Source organism: Echinococcus granulosus (assembly GCF_000524195.1).
Source record: "Echinococcus granulosus chromosome Unknown EG_S00092, whole genome shotgun sequence".
NCBI lineage: Eukaryota > Metazoa > Platyhelminthes > Cestoda > Cyclophyllidea > Taeniidae > Echinococcus > Echinococcus granulosus.
The window spans coordinates 111,459-132,123 of record NW_020170472.1 but is presented as its reverse complement, the minus strand read 5'-3'; the positions used below and the strand labels follow the sequence as shown (position 1 = coordinate 132,123).

General features: G+C 38.5%; 1 protein-coding gene across 1 annotated transcript; it reads right to left on the bottom strand. All coding sequences in view use genetic code 11, as the record gives it.

The window, feature by feature from the left end:
- Positions 1–7,179: 7,179 nt before the first annotated feature.
- On the bottom strand, positions 7,180–13,792 carry EGR_07974 (hypothetical protein; the record flags this gene model as incomplete). The annotated part of the gene is made up of 2 exons (XM_024497223.1): positions 7,180–7,284; positions 13,745–13,792. 2 exons carry the CDS (start codon positions 13,790–13,792, stop codon positions 7,180–7,182), a joined length of 153 nt encoding a protein of 50 aa, XP_024348353.1.
- Positions 13,793–20,665: the final 6,873 nt, after the last annotated feature.

The following is a 20,665-nucleotide window of genomic DNA, read 5'->3' as shown; positions in this document are numbered from 1 at the left end:
TGCCTTGTTTAATCACCTGCGTTTAAATCCGTGGACAGTTTGGTCTCCTCGCTTAGCACTTCCGCTTCGTATCATTACCTTTAATTCTTGGCAGTAGCCTCCCAGCCCTTTTGTACGTTAGCGTGTGGTAAGTTCTCCCATCCCACTTCGATTTATCATGACTTTAGAGCGAGCTCAGGGGGCGATACTACAAATAGGCCTGGCTACAGCCTCTTTGACAGGTGTAGACGTAGTTACATATCCACATTTTTATTTTAGGAGCTGTGTAGTCCATCCATTCTACGACTTCTACATGCACATTAGCCAAGATTACTAGCCTGGCATTACTGGAATTAGTTAACCTCGTAGAGTCGAACTCTTAACGATGAGCAATGAAACTGCCATTTGCCTTTACAGAATGTAAAAAGCAAATTGGTACATAAGTTCTCCACTTGGAACTCATTTTATCAAATAAAAATTCATCATTTTTATGAAGGAGTTCTCAGAATGATTCATTTCAATGGTACAACTGCTGATATTTGTAAATTTACGCAAGAAATATTAGCAATTGACCAATGAAACGGATTGTCATTCAGAAAAACCTAACAGATTTAAAAAAAAAAACAATTTATAAATGGAACTCTAATAAAGTTGGAAATTAAATAATTGGAATATGGAAAGGAGTCAAGTGAGTTAGCCCAGTAAAATGCCTCCACTCCTGCCTAAATAAGGCCATCTTTTGCCACTTTTCCATAAAGCCTAAGAGGCCGTTAATTTTCGTTTATTCAAACATGTAAATTAATTAAAGGGGCGTATTTTGAGAAAACGTACGAGAAGCACAGTTTCCAAGGCTAAAGTGAATTAGTAGTCCAAGGGAGTTTCCCTCATTCAACGGTCCTACCATCACACCGGCTAGATCAGCCAATAGGAAGAGAGGAGGATTTTTAAAAGGCCTAGTTGGTTAGTAAAATCAATCAAAAAGGAGAAATGGCTCTGTAAATTTGATTATACATGGCAGTTATTTTAGATGGATATCGCTGAAGCAAAGGGTAATAATAAATAGAGTCATTTAGTCAAGGCATTGCAGAAAAATGATTTAACCGAAACTTCTTTAAATTTTCCGGAAGGAAATCTTTTCTTTGATTTGTTCTCCTGCATGTTGCGTGTTTGCTTGCTCTTTGTCATTATTTGGCCTCCACGGTGTCGTGTGTTCAATGGCTAAGCAATGCTGTGCGCGTTTTCGTGGAGCTCAAGTGTGTCATGCCCTAGTCTGTAGGGACTAGTAAGCTGCATGTCATTCTTTATATTTACAAATAAAGCGTAGAAATATGCCCGTATACCTATCTAGTTATCATAAGTGCTCTTGTGTGCTCCTTTTTAAATATACTTTGACTCAAATTCTATTCATTTGGATATTATTTGGACCGGACACTATTCTAGCCTGTCCAGTGTGCGAGACGAGTTGGACTCGGCTTAAAAGACGTACAGTCTTCTCGTCAAATCGGTTATATGGCATTTGGAGAAGGTAGGGCAGCGAAAAAGGAAGTAAATTTTTGAGCGCACTACTTGAAAGTAGGAGCAAGAAACACGCCGAATCTTGACCCCGCCAAAGGCCTACTGATGGATGCACTAGATTTAGTAAGATTTCCCTATCACCATAGTGGTGACGTGCATGCGGCCGCAGTTAGAAGAGTGGATTAAGTTGCGGTAGTGTCTGGCCTGAGGAATGGCACGGCTCATCTGCACAAACCTAATCTTGGAAGGAGAAATGAAGTAAGCTGGGTTAGCAGATACTGCTGACTGGTATATGAAGACGAAATTCATTAAAAACTCTCATTAATTTCCCCATTCTATTAACGTTTACAAATATGTCTCATATTTTGGACCGTTCACTAACATATGACGTATAGAATGGCTGAGTGATAATGTGAAGCGGCTATTGTGTTGCAATGTTTGTTATCCAAATGAATCTAACATTGAATATCTTTAAGCGACCCATCTCCTGTCTAATATACGAAGCTTTTGTTTTTGCAGCACAGTCCTTGTCCCGTTTGCTGTTGAATAAAATTAGATTATTTGATCAAAAGTTGTTCATTTGTTAAAGATTATTTGACAACTACAGCTGGAATCTTTCAACGTAGTATGTCAAATCTCGAAAGTGTGAGAAAGATATTCTACCTTAGAGCAGTCAGGTTGGGTAAGTCTGTTGGAAGGAATTTCTCTCCTCATTAGACGACACAACGCAAGTCCTGCACAAATCGTTCTCAAGAGACTTGATTTTTGCCTCTCAAAGGGAAGGAAGAAGTAGCCTTATTGGCCAATATCTAACAGCTTTACCTGTCAAAAGCGGATACTGTTTACGGCCACAAACTTTTAACTCACTGCGTTAAATTTTAACGTGTAGTATGCACATTTTTCCTTGAAATCTGTAAAGACTCCAGTCTTTCGGTGAAAATTCCATTCTTCCATGATATCAGAGTAAAACCATGAGGGGACCCCTTTATGCAACCTCGGATGGGATGGAGAGGGGAATATACCACCACACCTACTTCCCTAGTCCTTCTCTGATGGTAATATTCTCAACCTCTATTTATTATTACCTTTTTTAGCACCAGGTATTCCTCATTAGACCAGGCAGTTGGAGAATAAACCTGGGACAGGTAGGGAAATGGCGAGGGTTGAGTCTGGTCAATTGCTACTGGAGATGAAATATTTTACTAGGGAAAGACTTTCGGGTAGCTTACCGTTCATTAAAAAAGACGGACATTCTCATTAGGTTTTTTAACAAAAAGAAGATTTTACGAATTGACTTATTTCTCTACTACTTCCTTGGAGTGTCAATCGAGTGACATATGGCTGACAACTTTTCACCACTGGATGAATTTCACAACCCTCACTGATTCTCTGAGGAAAGTCGACATCCAAGTGGGTTGGACAATAAAGGGGGAAAGATCTCTTTCACAATAGGCTGAATCATTGCAGATATATATCAAAATAGTGGAGAAATTGACGGACAAAAGTGTCACAAACAGTTGGAGAAGCCATTAGAGGTGGCAGCAAGAAAAGAAACTTAATGCTGCATAAACAAGTAAAGAGCATTCTATATGGACTCTTTTCCTGACAAATAACTTTATATTGCCCGTTGCAGCAAGCAAAAGTCACATGTGAGCAAAAGTTTCTTTAAAATTATGATTGACGTGTGAAATGCTCATGCTATGTACCTCGCTCAGGTGCAGCTGCTGCTCACTAAAGACGCCCTTTATCAACCAAAATTTGCAGATTTTACTGCCTTGCCTTAAAATCTGCCAAATATATCACCCTTAATGGATTTTAGAAGAGGCTCACCTTCTCAGGATCCTATTTTCCATCTACTGCATGGACCGTTGCCCTAATGGTTGGGGCAGTAGGGTAAATCATGGGCCTGCAAAAGACAGTAATACAACGAGGCAGGGCATTTTTCTGCCTCTTATTCAGGTTTATAGGCCCAATGAAATGAGGAGTTGCTCAAATTACACAGATTTTTTCTTTTAATGGGTAGAGTGACTACATTCAAGAGAATATAATTTTTTCAAAACTGTTAATATCTAAAACGATGACTATCGTGGGAATACAGGAGACACTCGTGTTGGAAGGAACTTGTGCTTGTACATGGCGCCACCGTGGCAGTACCTCAAGAGGTGGTAAGCACCAGGTATGACATATCATAGCATACCATATCATGTTATGGATCAAGACGTGACGTATGGTAATTCCTTCCTACTTGTTGCTACTTGAGTAAGTAAACTTCAGAGGATTTCACTAGAATTTCTTTTATATGTATGCCGATTAACTATGATTGGCGAAAGTGGGATGATAAACCAAAGCTTTTTAGAGGTAAAACCCCGTTTTGCGCAACACAATGACTATTGAAATGTAACGACTTGAAACTGTTTCCCCGCATTTTGTATAAATAAAGCAAACACTAAATCTGGTATAGAGTCAAAGGCCAGTTGTGAGCGTTTCGTTCTGCACTCCAAGTCAATGACACGCGCCTTTTTATCATAGGCAATCGCAAGAGCAACACAAATGGCGGTAGGTCTGGATGTAAAAAAACATTCTTCTACCGATACGTGCATCCAACCTCGATACATGTCAAAAGGCGGTGCGACTCAAATGCAAATTCGCACATCAACACAAAGCGTCGCAATTTATAGCTGTAATGATGCTGCATGTCATGCAGATTACGATTGTAACCCTCTTAATACCGCAGAACTGAAGTAAATTGCAGTGTATTCCTTTCATGCGGTCTCAGGAGTGTTTCGCTACTAACAAACAATAAGTAGATACCAGCCATTATAGCCATAAAGCTCCCTTTTGTCGTCTTTCGTTAATTACTAGTTAAATCACTTTGACAACTCTAAAAAGGTTGGTTAAATTGGTCCTTAGTTTAAACTTGCAAATTTTACAGATTTTTAGATTGGTTGAATCGATCTTACAGAATACAGCTGGACTACTCGAAAAGCCTAGTGCCTAAAGTTGGTTTTGCAAAAAAGTATCGTACTGACACTCTTTTTATGTATCATTTTACCATCACGCATCTACTGCTAATACCAGATTAATTGAACTGCCGAAGGCATTACACCTCGAGCATAAAATTAGGCTCTGCTGGGAAATTTCTGCCTTATTTTCATCGAATCCTAAGCCCATTTAAAGTGTTTTATTCAAAATAAATCCTAACTGGTTAATCATGCTGTTATATGCGAAATGCTTAACAATGCAGTCCTAAAAACATCTATTACGGATACTAACTTGGAATTTTAAAGCAGCACTTTATCACTTTGAGGCTAAGTGTGGAAACTGGTTATCAGATAACAAAGTTGTTTTAAATGCTAAATATGCCAATCAAAAAAAGTTTTTAGAGGCATAAATCGGACCTCGCGTTTATCTAGACAATTCGTCTTCGGCAAGGAATTGCTCTAGGTTGCTATCCATTCACAAGTACCATTCCTTCGTCACGAGGAAGCTTTACGTGATACCACTAATCAAAATAACTAAAAATATTTGGTATTAAATAAACCTGAGGTTTTATTACTCCAATTATTTCCACATCAACCGGGAACATAAAGTTAATGATGGTGGGCAACTTGGTTTTGCCTACACAATTAATGGATGACCATACGCTCAAATACCTATTAATTTGTCCTTCAGCCCCTTCAGCTCAAAAAAGAGTGCGTTGCATGTTAGCCGGCTAAATGAGTGACTGATTAACTGGCGTACCGAAAAGCGAACCAGTTGATTGACTTTTAACGAAAAATGGCTTTTTACTTCGGTCCAGCAGTCCTTAGGGCATTACTTCGTCGCATGCTTTAGGTCTATGGCTACTTCATGTGTGGTGGAGTGCAGACAAAAGTGTCTACGTGGTGAAGAATAACCAACAATTGTAACCGAGGTCCATCCATACTGCGTAGTGAACCTCTAAGGTGTGGAAGAGCGGTACTGCTCTTGAAACTGTCAAGATGGGTCACTTTTTTGGAAGAATATCCCCATCTCATTTGGCTATCCGACTCAAGTCCTCCCGCCGCATACTACAAAACAGGGAGTAAAATACAATTTCGTCCTTCTCTTCCGTGTTCTGCTCGTGGAAACTCTCTGCGTGATTATTGCCTTTACATAGCAATAGACAGAACATGCAAAGTAGCAATAAATTACAACCTTATGTCTAGCTGGGATTACTTCATAGCAGACTTATTTTACAAGAAGTGTGCGAGATTTGCTTCACCTACTCTACCCGTTTACTTTATTTACTCTTCCATCCCCGTACTTAATCCCAAATAAAAAAATTTTATTTGTAAAAATTGGAATTCAACTTTTGGTTTAAATTCAATATATTTGCCATAAAAGAAGTCTTTCAATTCATCATCAAGCACAAATTTCCCCTCAAACTAATGAAAATGCCTAGAATCTGTATCGACTGTAGACGTCAGGTTTATCACATGGGGTCATGGATAAAGTCAGCTTAACTGATACAATTGAACTACGAGAAATTCATTCCAAATGTAAAGCACTCAAACTGGTGACCATTCACCAATACAAAATCAAATATCGGGCTTTCCTACTTAAATGCGGGAAGCATGTAGTACGTCTGCTATCCCTTGTATTCATTCAGGCCTGGTATTTATTATTAAGGGCTTTTTTCCTTGTTTTGACAAAAAAATTACCTTTAACTCCTAAGAGTATATTGGAGGCAATTTATTGTTTTTTCGCTAAAAGAGAAATTAACTCGTCCTCAAAACATAGATTTTACTTTCCTTCTACTAGATTTTGAACCGTTTAAACCTTCTTGATAAAGTAATTTTAGAAAATACCGAACCATACAAGTGCTTCTTAAATCCGGTCTCCTATATTTTGTAAAATTGTTTCAAAATGTTTAGCATTTGTGAAATTCTAATGCCTGATCTACATAGATAGACCGCGTCTATCCGACAAGGATGCTGTCAGCCCTTCATTAGCCATCATCTTAATCTCACACCACTTCTGGTTACCATGCAGCACTACTAAAGGCTCCTGCCGGGTCGGCACTGAGAACCTCTCTTCCGTCCATAGTGCCTTTGTAGAAAAATTTTGAATAAATTAGTGCAGGATGGGTGGATTAAGCCAGGAGAGATGGCAGAGATTTAAAATCATGAATTTAAATTAAGTGCAGAAACTGATCTAGGGTGAGTGATTAATTATGGAGAAAGTGGATAGCTTCACAATAGCCAAATGAATCTAGAATAAATACTTTTAGGATGGAGGAATGGACACATCCAGAAAAAAACTTGAAATGAGAATGGTTGCATCAGAATAACTAGATGAAGAATTTATGAACTGACTTACTACAGATATCGCCACCTTATTTTTTTCTAAAAAGGGGTTTCTGCTCGGTCATACTTCAGAAGGTTACTGCTAGTTTTGGAGTCGGTAGACGACCTTGAACCGTGGTTGAGGATGAGGTATTTGGGCTAGTTTGCAGTGACAATTAACCCTTTCTGCACAGGTCACGTAGGTGGGCGGTAATAACACAGCCTGAGCAGTAATGACAATTTTTCAATGTTCACATAGCTTAAAGCCCTAGAAAGGATCAAGACGTACGCTTTCTAGATTCAGCCGTTCTGAGCCTTCACTGTCGAATTCGAACTTTTACTCTTCTTCACTGTCAGCGAACTCATGGCCTTATACCTACTAAGCCGGAAGGAGTGTAGAATTGCCACCCGAGTCGTGGTGGAACTCACTGATACTGTTGGCAATGAAGCCAACGGACTGGGAGGTTACGACTAGAGCCGGGCGCTGAGAATTTGCAGTAGAGTCTCCAAAATCCTGGCTTGTGTTCGCCCAACTTTTGCCTCCTGAAGTTTCATGTGCTTCAACCAATGCTGGAGTGGTATAAACTAAGCCCTGAATTGTCTGTAATTTAAGCACTGCGACACCAATTCTTATGCTCCAGGCTGAACAAAGTGGTATTTCTGCGGTTACTTATCCTGATCGGAAAGTACGCGGAAACAACCACGATTCAATGTATTTGCAACCAGGCTGAATCACTTGAGATCTCCAAAAGAAAATATCGCTGAAAAGGCTCCTTTAAAGAAAGCAATCCACGTTGAATTTCAAAGCAACTGAAAACGAGTGAAATTTGACAAAAATGTGGGAATGGGCTCTGACTTGTCAAAGGGAACCACGTTTCAGCATTTGCAAGTCAAGTCTCAAGTGTTTAGTCAAATATATTTGTTGCAGCGGCTGACTATAACGCGAGTCATTGTCACATTTTTGGAGTCTTTTCTGCAATCTTTGGTATCAGGTCTCAGGATCTAAAAGACTGGCTAGAAAAGACACTTTATTTTGAGCGGTGAATGGGATTATATAGAGGTCAAAGATTTATGCTGGATAAACAATTAAATTTTTCTCCTTGTTCTCCTTCCTTTGCAGGAATCAATGAAATCGGTGTAGAATGGTACTGCATCACTCTGAACACCTTTTGAAGACGCAGTAGCACTCAGCGGTATGGAGGTATGTTTACTATCAATGCTTAGAAGAGGTAAAAGGCTGTCAGAATGGACGAGACACCTTAAAATTCTGTGTTTGGTTCACGGGTTTACTCATTATACACCAGCCACAGATGAATGCCATGAACCAAAGCAAGATAAAGTCTCATAATTTTCGTTGACTTAAATGGATAGCTCCACGGACCACAATGTTATTATTCCCACCTTTAAATCCTCAGGGCTGGACGATATTCTATGGCGAGTTCTTTCATTATTATCTAGTTTATTTCAAGGCACTAAAAGATAAACAACTTTTGACTGTTCTCCTGTCATGTCCCTGTATTACTCGCCCCAGATTTATTCGCCATTACCTGATAACACTTCTGCACGAATTAAACCCATCATCAAGGCGTCGAAATGGGATAGATGGAGGAGTTTAAATATTTCCAGAGGTCGTCAGATAGGGCGTCAACGAAGACATTAACATGAAAACTTGTGTATCTGCCTCTAACCGACTCATTTTGCATCCAATCACGGGGGCTTTTTCTTTTTAGCCATCTTACTGATTTTATTCCTTCTTAATTTATAGCACTTTATTTAAATCCGCATAAATTTATTTGCAGACTACTTTTTTATCCTTATATTAAGGGGAACAAATATTTCTACTTCCTTTTACTTTGTGACGGGACAATTAAAGCTCGAAGATTAAGTGACACTTGCAACACCAGAAGAGTGGAAGATTGCTTGCGAGGGAAAAGTGCCTACTTACAAGTTGTCCCCTCCTACTATCTTCTCAGGTGATTGACAATGGGAAAGTCGTGTTAAGTGTTTTCCCTTAGTGCTGTTGTTACACCTTTCTGACTGTTACCAGGCGACGAAAACACCACCTTTGCTGTCCTTATTAGCAAGTATTCTTTAAGTCTTTATTCCTCTATACTGTGACTTTGGTTTAAGGTGGGACAAGATGGTGGGCTCTGTAGGACCTCGGGTCTTCCCTGGAGGTATAAAGGGTCATACTACTGGTTTGAAGAAGATTTACGTTGAACGCATTTAGTGGTCCCAAAGCTAAAGATACATCAAGCAGGTCATTTAGCTAGGCGAAAGTGCATCACTGCAAAGTGATTTATCATGTCTTAGTTTTCGACTTTTACACCTAACTCTAAAGGTAAGTCTAAATTTTTTACTTAAAAACCGATATAGGACAGTGTGGTTCTTATTTATCTGACAGGATTGTGATTTTCATTGCTTAAAACAACCACCTTTTTTATCACCTAGCCACCCTGTATCCATCTATCTTTTGCAGGCCTTGCACCCATACGCCTATCCTCTATCCATTAATCTATCTACTCATCCATCCATCCCTTCATGCTCAATTAGAAGTTTGGTAATGGTTAGACACTCCAAGCACCTTTCATAAAATCCTTATTTAAAATATCTGCTTAAATTATTAAACCACTAAAATAATCTACCAACAAAGTATTAAGCTATCAGGAACAAAGTCCTTCGTAATTAATACTTATTTTAAAAAACAACCATCATGATAGGTTCAAAGATTGAGCAATGGCTTATCAAGACAAAAGTCAAAATCAAAGACTCACCTTTTAACATCAAAAATTTAAATGAGACACTAGTATGGTTTTTTGTTTTTTGATGACCTAGTGTCAGAAGTTAATTTGCTTTTACTATGAACTCGCGGAAAAAATGAGAAAACCTACAGAGAAGTCTTTTACTACAGCCCTTCTGTTGGGTATGAGAATCCTGATTCATAAAACAAGTGCCTTAGTACACCTGACCACACATGTCTTTCCGCCAGATTCTTGATATAAAGATAGTCTTATGAGAATTGAGTTTTACCATCTTCACATTACATACAAATGTCGACCATTTCTTTAAAAAACACGAGTTCAAGCCTTTTTTGCCTAAACTTTAAACAGGGGATCCTCCAATCGGAAGTCTTTATAGGAACAAAATAAAGTGAACAGAAACATTTTATTCTTGCCGTCCTAGTTACCAACAAACATTGGGGAGTTGTGATTGCAACTTCATTCCTCACTCTTGTCACCACTTTGTTATTTTGTTTGAGGTAACGTAACCCACCTAGAATTCTACCAATGAGGTCTACCTTATACCACCTTTTTCCCTTTTTCAAATGCCATGGAATCCATACGGTCGCCTACATCCAGACAATGGAGACGGCTTTTAACCTTTGTTTGCAGAGGCTTTTTTTCTTAGCTGTAGATGCTTTATTAGGAGTTACTATTCTTGTTCTACACTATTCACAACTCACTTTGGTAGTAAAAATGCCCCGAGGTCATAATCCCCTTTCTTTAGCTTGCCTTTTAAGTTGTTACAAAAATTAGGTTCCAAATTTAGTTAGAAAATTATAAAAAAATAGAAAACAAGCGAATGAGAGAGAAAAAGATCAGGTTTAATTAGCAAAAAGGATTTACGACTGTTTTATTAGATAAAATCCGGTAGCTCAACTTAGTCGGTGCTGCGTGGCCCTCACAGAGGATGCGGTAGTAATGCAAAGTATCGTTAAAAAATTACTTATGTTTCCTTGATTCTAGCTGTGCATTACGTAGAAATGGATGCATTGCATTGAAGGACGTTTACACTTGTATTTGCTGAAGAAGTTATGAAAGCCAGGCAGATGTTAGCCAAAAGGATATCAGTTTCTACCATCTTATACATTGACGAATTTCTTCAATCATAATCCGATAATTTTATAAAGACTAAAGTCCAGTGTCACTTGAAGGCATGCAAAGGGGCCTGCTGTTAAAAATCCTGGACTAGATGCTAAGTTTGAAACCAGTCCCATTCTTACAGGAAGGCGTAGAACTTGCTCTTGAGGTTGGCATCTTAGGGTAGAGATGGAGTGGAGAAGATGTTGTCTCATTCTCCGCATTCCTCTTAAATTTTTAGCAAGTAACGCATTTTTCTGGCATCAGAAAGGATTTGTGAAATGCAATAGCTACTTAGGAAGTAGAATAAAGACCTCAGACCCGATTTCTCCTGATTTTTACTAAGAAATACGTTTCATAAAAGGTCGAATTTATAGACGTCTGCTGGGAATGCCTTCAACCCAGAACAACACCACCATTTCAGTTTTCCCAAATAGCGCCCTCAAAAATGCTTAAATATTTTGCTCTTACTTACCCCTTCTTTATGGGATAGTTGACGTATGATTAACCATTAAGTGAGCATGACTGTAACCACCGAATAACTACCTGGTCATTAGACCCGAAAATAAACAACCTTGAAAAATTTGTGAAGTATCTTAATTTTTTAATCAAGTGAATTTGCACAATTTATTAAGATGATCTTATTTTGGACCTCACTACGAAGAATACAGACAAAACAGGAATATTTTTTCCAAAGATATGCCATTTGAAGGCCATTCACAGGTCCAAAATGTGGACCGTTTGCTACATCAGTTGGAAAATTTAACAGTCTCCTTCATTATTAATTAAATTAAGACGATCTAATCTCGTTCATTTTTTAAGAATCGTTTTGCACTATAAATTAAACTGAGTGAGGAGATTGGTTGGCTAACTAATCTAGCATTTCGTTGAACGCAAAATTGTTAACCGTGAATTAATAATTAATTCTGGAATTCTTATTGAAAGTCGATGTTTTTCGTTTAGAGAGTTTGATTTTTCCTCTATTTTGTTATACGTTAGGATACACCCCTTTTGTCTTGAAAGTCTCAGCATATTACAATGATTTCCTTCACACTCTCAAGAATTCGTCCTCAGTCCTTTTTTAAGACATCCAAACTGCAGTGTATTATTAAAATGTCTGGAAAAAAAGATATAAGAAAAATTATGGCCTTCTGAGCTCTCATGAAGTTGCAAAAAGTCATAATTCTGAAAAAAAGATTTGTTGAGGTGTAATAATTGGCAACGCCCGGAGGCAATGCCTCCCAGTGGAACTGTAGTAGCCGGGAATTAGGTGCTAGCAAAAACAATTCGGAGAGTTAAAACAATTATTAAATCAAATCATCAGTACTGTTTTCTCTCTAGAGTTGAGCCTGGCGTTCCTTTTGGCCAAACCTCAGCGTATGCTACCACATTGTATTCAACGATGCAAGAGAAACATCACCCATAAGAACTGCACCGGTAGCTGAATTTGAGTGAAATTGAAAAATAATTTGACCTCAATGTCAGTGGTTTTCTAGGCAGTTCCACTGATACTAGGGTTTCGCCCTGCTTGGGAAGTGTATTGGGAATATATGCGGCGGGCATCTTGTATGTGCATTGATAGCCATAAGACTTGGTAATAACATTTCCGGTGAGCACGGCTTTGGGGTAGTTGGCTAAGGTCTCCACAGATTCTTCCATTAGACACGTATGTTCTTACGATCTCATGTAAAGGATAATTGCCCTTCATGATCGGATTCTGCTTCCACTGCCACCAATTTTGCTTTTCCAGTCCTACATAAAATTGAAGGGCAGCCTAGTATTATCATGGAATATGTATTTTTGATGTGTGGAAGGGCTGAAAGGCTACTTACGCGACCCGATGGCCATGTGCCTGGTGAAAATACAAACGCGGAGCCCTAAAAGCCTGTAAAATAAAAACCGACAATTGAACAAACAATGAAAGTATTATGTAATCACATGTTTATTAACAAGGGCTGATCAAGGGAAGCTGGAGCTTCTACCTATCCATGCATAAAAGGCACGCCAAGGTAGGAAGGGAGATCCATAAACATATTTCAAAGGTGACGTTAGATACACCTGTGACTGCTTATCCCTGACTGTGAAGTTACCAGTTAACTGTAATTCTACAGTGACTTCCAAATCTCCTAAACTAGGAGAATTTTGGAGTAATGTCAGGGTCATATCTTTTGGCACGGGCACCATTTTTCTCCAGAAATAGCATTTTATAAGTGATGGGCCAAATTTAACCACCACGACCGGTTTTGGCTCTCACTCAGCTCATTGCAATTAAATTTACTTGCGTGTAGGCCAAACGCCTCAGTAGTCTTCTTTAACAACAGTAAAATTAATCACAAGCAACTTCAAGGAAAACAACTTTACTTTTATAGAGGAAAGAGAAGATGGAACGCAAGGGAGGGAGGGGTTAAAAGACCATGCTCAGTAGAGTACTAAAAAGTAAAAATGTTTGTGTTTACTCTGCTTCTACGTTTAAAGTGTGGCAGAAAAACTTGTCGTGCCTAGATAATATTTATTTCCTTATTATAAAGGTCTAGAAATCCGTTGGCACTAAGTCCTGCGTTGCGTGAACAATTAAAATACAACTTTTCTCTCAAAAAGTAACTTTTAGCTTTTCACTACCAAAATGTTAATGGATGTTGCAGAATGGAATTTGAAGGCTGATTCCTGCTTCAAGTCTAATTATCGGAGCGAAAAAGCTTGAGGATCTTAAAATTGCCCATAAAGGTAATAAATGCTCTTTTAACTGTGGGCATTTTAGCTGAAGTTAACTCAATTTACCACCCGGTTTTGGCCAGTTTTTAGCCTGCAAATTAAATTACAAGGTGCAGAATCTCAAGAATTGTAAAACTGTGAGTTTAAAGACCAGGTACGCATTTTTATCTCACACACAGCCACTTTTTACATTGCTGCGTTAATAAAGTTCTTTGTATCTTGTCAGTAAAACAAATTGAAAAGTGACAGTATTTGATGGAGGGCAAGTAAAAGAATAAGGGTATTTCTGTGAATATGTAATGTTAAACAGGACATAACACTGCTCAGGCTTTGCGAGCATGGATGAGGCACAAATGGAAGGCAGGAGCTTACTCCACCACTAAAGCTACTGCCAGGATCCAGTTGGATTGCATTGCCCATACTACTGGAATCAGTAACATTCTAGAGTTACTGTAAAGTAGTCGGAACTGCCTTATATGAATGGAGGAGTGATCGACAAGTCACCGCACGGCAATTGCAGTTTTGTTGATGCAATGTTCAGTGTGTATAAGCAAGTGGGAAAATGTCAATGACTGCTCAAAACTTAGGATGGAGGGGCTAGAGGGACCTTCATTTTGCCGCTTTGCGACCTCTGCAGTGGCGGTGGGTACTGCTTTAATCTCACTTCCTCCGTCCCTGTTACTACTTGTTCATCTTTGGTTCACAACTTTGCCGTAAATACAAAATCTTTAAGAGCATTTACATTACCCTCAGTCAACCTTTTTGAAATGCTTCATTTGTTTATTTAGCTCTTCGTTTTGGGTTTACGAGCATTCAAGGCTCCGCCTCTGTGCACCCACGAAGTTACTCGGCCTTCAGGCCATATCCGTGGCCTCCAGCCCTTTCGTGGGCCAGTAGCAAATTTTCTTCCCTAGTAGAACAACTTCTTTTAATTCCGAGAAAGACTCGGGGTCCTGAAATCTAGACTTCCAAAAGCGATTACATCAGTGGCTTCTTGTGGAAGGCCTTTAGAAGCATTCCTTAATACGATTCCATCTACCCTTATCTACTACGTTTTTTTGAGGAAAAAATGTACTCAATATCCAAATCTCATGATTTCTTGTCCTAGGGAGTCAAGAAAGATCTATCCTTAGCCACCACCTCCTCCTTTTTATCTAGCCCTTGTTCCTCATATGGGTATTTTATCTTCCACTGGGCCATAGCTTTTATAATAAAAAAATGGACAATAATCATCACATGAGAAAATATGCGAAAAGATGGTAGGTAAGAGAACAGCATATCATCCACGACTAATGTTGAATTCTTGCTGTATCGTTCAAGAATATAATTTCCTTTCAATTTCTTAATAACTGTAGCATGCTTCAGAAGAAGAAGCTTTTGTTTCACTCTTCCGATTGGTAAGTAAACCTCAACTGTATTTTTTGTGTGCCCTTTAATGAAATTGATACTTCACTGAGCGTAAGTACGTTTGCAGTTCGCCACGCCTCAAAGAAGCAAGTCCATTCTTCTCTAGGTGCTGTGATGCATGAATTAGAAGCTTTGAGTGGCTTATGTGTAAATCCTTTTAAGAATAAACACTGATGATTCTGTTCAACTAGTGAACGTTAAATAAAGTCCTATCTGCTGCGGTGAAAGCTGTGGAAATCCACTAAAATATGCATTGTAAAACTTACTACCACCTGTAAATGGGGTGAGTAAAACCAATTCTTTTGTTATTAATAACTTTTCCCGTCGATATTGATGGAAACAGGTGGGCCTTAGAATTCTCACACCGAGGGTTTTATTGGAGTTCAGGTGTGCGCCGCTGAGTGAATTGTCACCGAGGTCAGGCAAAGTTTGCTTCTACCTGATACGTCACAGCATATGTCGCAAAGAGTTTTCACAGATTTATACACTTGGTCAACTTGACTTACAAAGCAGCAGTGATATGTAAGTCAGATTTAAGTTGCATTGAGCAAACGAGGTGTCAAATTTGAATGCAGATGGTATGATGTGTCCTAGAATGCTCTGTGTCTGCATGCCCACGGGCACTATTGAGACCCTAATTGGGATGATCAAGGGATAAAGAGACATTATGAGTACATTAGGCACTCAATAAGTCCATTCATGTCTGCTGACTGGGTTTCTAAAGGTCAAAAATGGTCATCATTCTCACATATAGCATCCTGACCGAAAATAAACCCACAGTGATTTTTGGTGGCATATAGACTGCAACTTCACATTATGTTAACTAACAAGAGCTCAGCGGAGGCAAAAAATTGAGAAATGTTTTCCAATATCTGCGAATTTCTCTACCGATCAGCAATTTCTAGAATGCTGAACTTGGAATGTTTTACTGGGAATAGCGACATCCTCACTGAATAGACACTATGATGCAAGTAAATAACCCCATAAGTTGCAAGAAGCCATAGTTTTGACTTATACTGGAAACGACGCAAACTTCTTGGGCCAACCAACAAAACAAGTGGGAAGATAAACACTAAACAATGGTCGAGAATTTTAAAATAAAGAGTAATTTTTCATTTTGGTGAAATTTAACCATTAATTCCTAACTGAAGTATATCCAAACATTTCCTTTAACTTTTCATCTTGCCTTCCTCAAATTATTCTACTTTTCAATATAGCTTACCCAGCAAAGGCTAAGATCTATTAATCGCTTTAAATTACTACAGTACTCAGCTTGATAATAGTTGATTACTGGTGCATTTATTCTGGACTCTAGGGAGAAAGAAGTTTAAAACGTTTGAATTACAAATAATCACCCATTAGTAAAAGCCCGTGGGCTGGATCCCTTGGTAAATGGTACAAAGACCTAACCCCCGCATTAAGTGCACTCTAGAAGGCCATAGCTACACGATCGAAGATTCCCTCATCATATTGAAATGAATATTTTAAAAGTAAAATATGAGTTGTAGGCTTTAAAGATGGTTGCTGAAAAGCTTAAAAGGGGAATGTTATGTTCCCCTAAACTTTTAAAATTGAGGTAGTACGCTCCTATTTTTCGGAGGGAATAGTCTAATTTGCGTTTAATATATAGGACTCCAACATGAAAGTAAACAGAAAAAAGTGGTCTCCTGTAAAAAAAATTATTCTCTTACACCTCAGAAATATGGAGATACTCATGCTAGACGGTTGACCAACAAGACCTTTCTAAATTATGCTCCGTTGGGAAGAACTGTCACTTGTTTGATTCAGGGTGACAAACTAATTTCCATGACAGAGGAGCATTATCAAGCTCTACAAGTTCATTAGTTATGAATCGGTAGTTAGATATTTTATGTCAAAATGAGTATTTTGTATGCCAAAAGAATGTACGTTTATTCCTTGCGTATAAATTTTTCCTTCACAATAAATTGAATGTTAATTGGTTTAAGAAAATATCGAAATTTTGGAAAAAATAAGCCTCATTGAATGGATAAAGAAAAATGAACTTAGTAATCACTTTTAGAGTGGCCAGCCACCAGTCCTGTAGGCCTCAATCATAGTCTCCATCTATTTTCAAGCCCCACAATTATCTAATTCCTTCAACGAAATCACTTGTTTTTTATGTTTTGTGCATACGGCCGTCTCGATATTTCTGTTTACCTCGTGGAAGGCCTAGAGCTCGTCAGACTGCCAGGTCTCTGGTTCGGACGCATGCACGCACAAATTGGTCAGGCAGAAAGGATATCAAGTTCACATCTGTGGCCTTAACGTGTTGCTTGACTCGACAGCCATTCGAGACACCGAACAGTTAAACTCCTTTCTCAGAAAGCGTGCATTTATTTATATTCAGGTATTGTAAAGTACAGGCAGATATGCGGCAACCTTTCTGAGTCCTTCCATTTTCTGTCAGACCTAATAGACGCCATTCAAGGCTAAATATTTTACGCACTAATTTCATTCCAATTCCTCGGTTGAGAGGCTTTATAGGAAAATTTATTGCCTTTTTCTGATGAAAATGTGATACTGGGACATCAAGATGGTTAGGATGGAGGGATTTTGCCGATGGAACACCAACCGAAAGAAAGGATGAAGCTTCGGAAGATCCCCTAGTTTTGGATAGGGTAAAAATTACGTGTCGTTGAGAGTTAAAAGTACTAATAGGTGGAAAGTTGTTTACACCTACATCCATGTTGCTTTTCATGACAGCTAAACGAGTGGCCGCCACCCATATACACTAACAGATGATAATAAGTTCAAACAAATCTCTGCTTCCAAAAGATTTGCACTTTAGAATGAGATAGAGGAAAGAAGAGACTACCTCAGCTTTCTCAATTTCTCTCTTTATTCCTCTATCTTCAAATGCTTGAGAGGCTTTTCTTGGTTTATACCGGTAAAGCTTTTTAAGAATTGGATTATTTTAAGTTTAATTGCCACCCAAAGTAGGGCAGATGCCAAATACTTGGAGGAATCCTCAAAAGTCGCATATTCATAAGTGTTTTAATTTTTTAAAAGCGGATAAATTGCTTGTAAAGTCGTTATAACCTTATTAATTGTCCGAAAAAATCGAGAGAACGCCATGGATGGCAGTAAGCTTTTGTTTAATTTTCAGAGAATCCAAATCTAGAGAAGTTTATATTGCCATCGGACTCATTCAGAGGAATAAAAGATTAAATTGCTTGGCGACGGGTGGAAGGGAGAATGTCTAGGGCTGTTGCAAATGTGCGAAATGTCAGGTATATTGACAGCAGGCGAAATGGGAGGTGAGACGGAGGTGAGATGGACTCAAAAATGGTTTACGATAAAACATAATTGTCATAAAAGAAAAAACAACTTAAAGCCAATTTTATAATAGCGGAAACTGCTGTAAAAATGCAAAAATAAGAGCAAAGCGGCATTAAGAAGTTTTATACGGAAATCATCCCGCAAAATCCTTTTTCATCCAACAAAAACCGAATGGAGGGAAAGTAGATAAGATTTATTGCCTTTTGAATTTATTATTGTGGACGGGTGATGATAAATATGCACTTAGATATAGAAAGCTTCTTTAGCTCGGCTAAAACCTACCTGAGAAATTGCAAAAATCATCCATTTTTAATGTCTGGAACGCGCCTAAAAGAATACATTTTGCATTAAATTCCTTCATTATTGTAGGAATCCCAACCGAATTGAATATTGTGCAGCAATATTTAGAATGTGACATGAGGTCCTTTGATCCCAAAAGCAGGCTTTAGAATGAAGTTCACTCTTGGAGGAAAATGCAAAATAGAGTTTAGCTCAATATACGGCAGTTTTAAATGATTTGTTCAATAAGTAACCATTAGGACACCTTAGTCTCTAGAGAATGTATATCTGCTCTGCGCCATAGCCTTGAAGCTGCACTTGTACGGTGCCAGTCTATTTGTTCAGAAGTAGTGTGCTTCGCCCTTATACGCCGACTTATTACGGATCCAGCTAAGACTTGATAGACAGTATAGCCGGTATAAAGCATAATTTCTGCATTCTTTAGTTTTTCAAGGCCTTATGGCGAATTTTTAGACATTTAAGATTTGCATTCCTCATTTTAGGTCCAAAAAATACATGCGCCTATTTTATGGTAAAGAGTATTTTCATAAAAGTGACAAAAATTACTCCGACAATTTTTTAAGCTCTACAAAGCGATCTGATGAAAGCCACAATGGTAAAATATTATGCCCTTTGCAAAAGGTGTAAAGACGGAGTCTACGTCAAGCTAAAAAGTGGAGAAAACTTGAGATCACTTGCTTACTATTTCGGTATTCCCTTAAAAAGAAAAGTGAGAATAGACCATGCTGTCAAACAAAATATTACCAAAGATGTGGCAAGCTTGTAAGGAGGTCTCATTTCCTAGCCTAGTTTAAAAATTGAGCAAACTAAAAATTGTAACGGGTTTGGCTAGTTTTAAATAAATAACTTTTATAAATAGAAATACATTTTTATAAGGCTAATAAATATGGAATGAAGGAATATGCAAGTACAGCCTAATAGGACTTCAAAATATTTGTTTGTTTTACAAACAAAGTTTTAGGGGATGTCAAAGAATCTCAAATGTTTAGAAATGGGAGAGGATGGCGAGGTCGGTGAGTGCGTGTTGGTGGGTTATGTGGTGAAAACGGGACAATAAAAACGTCAGGTGTGAATTGCGAGAATAAAATGCAGCTGGAATTGGAATGCGGAAGGCGATGCTACGGCTACTGCAGTCCTTTCGACGTGACACACGCCATGGCACCAAGATTGCACAGACGTCACAGCGTTCTTAGTTCTGCAATCCCATTTCTTGGTGATTCCACAAGCCATGAAATGTAGATGGGATAAACTACAGCTGCGTTAATCGCTTGTTGGTAAAGCTAAGCATTGCGTATATATTAATACCACCTTCTCTACCTTCGTGGGTAGAAAAATATTTTACCCATCTTTCTGTTAAAAGACTTAAAAAGGGCAGAAATGGACGTTCATAGAATTTTTCGACAAAAAATTAGTCGCCTTTCTTCACCTTTGACTAAGTAAAAAAACTGCGTAGAAACCAGAGTGCACCCTACTTTTATCTCTGGAAAATTAGGAAAAACATCGTCATAGGTGCATCGAAAATATGTCCCATCATCACGCATTTATTTAGGGTAAACATTTAGGCCAACTTCTTAGCCTTTATAATCACAAAGATCCACGAATACTGCAGTCAGCATTATTTGTTTCCATTGATTATACAAATAAATCGCCTCCTTAGAACCCTTCTACTAAATCACCAAAAAGTGCTGCAATTCATTTAGAGGCATGCAGAGCTGCCGCGCATGTATCCACCATAAAATAACCTTTATCATGTTTATTTATGTATCCACACCTAATGAGGAAAAAAATTAGGCATTCCAAAAGGACCTCCGAGTAATCAGACAATACAAAATATGCGAAGCCAACAGGTAAAAAATCACATAGTAACTTTAGTTTAACCAGAGGTACCACAATCAAGCCAGCCAAGAAAGCTGCATCTTTAAAAGGGAAGAACTTAGATAAGGTGAAAAAGCATAAAGCAGAGGGCAGACAGCAAAAGGCGAGACTTTGCGATTTGAGACCGAGCTTAGCTGCTGGATGAGAATTGACTGGCAGAGAACCACCGAAGTAATGCTACATCACTCCGGTCAGAAAATCGTTTAACTTAACCAAATTGAGAAACCGCAACTTAGGATACAACTTACTTGTGGAATAGAAGGTGGTATCATCTCCCGAATAAATGTGAAGTATTGCAGTGGGTCTACATCAGCCAAATCAGAAAAGTAATGCTTCATGCTACAACATAAGACACGTCATGTCAAAGCAAACTACCAAAGAAGACTTACAAGTTTGGTCAAGTCCACAGGC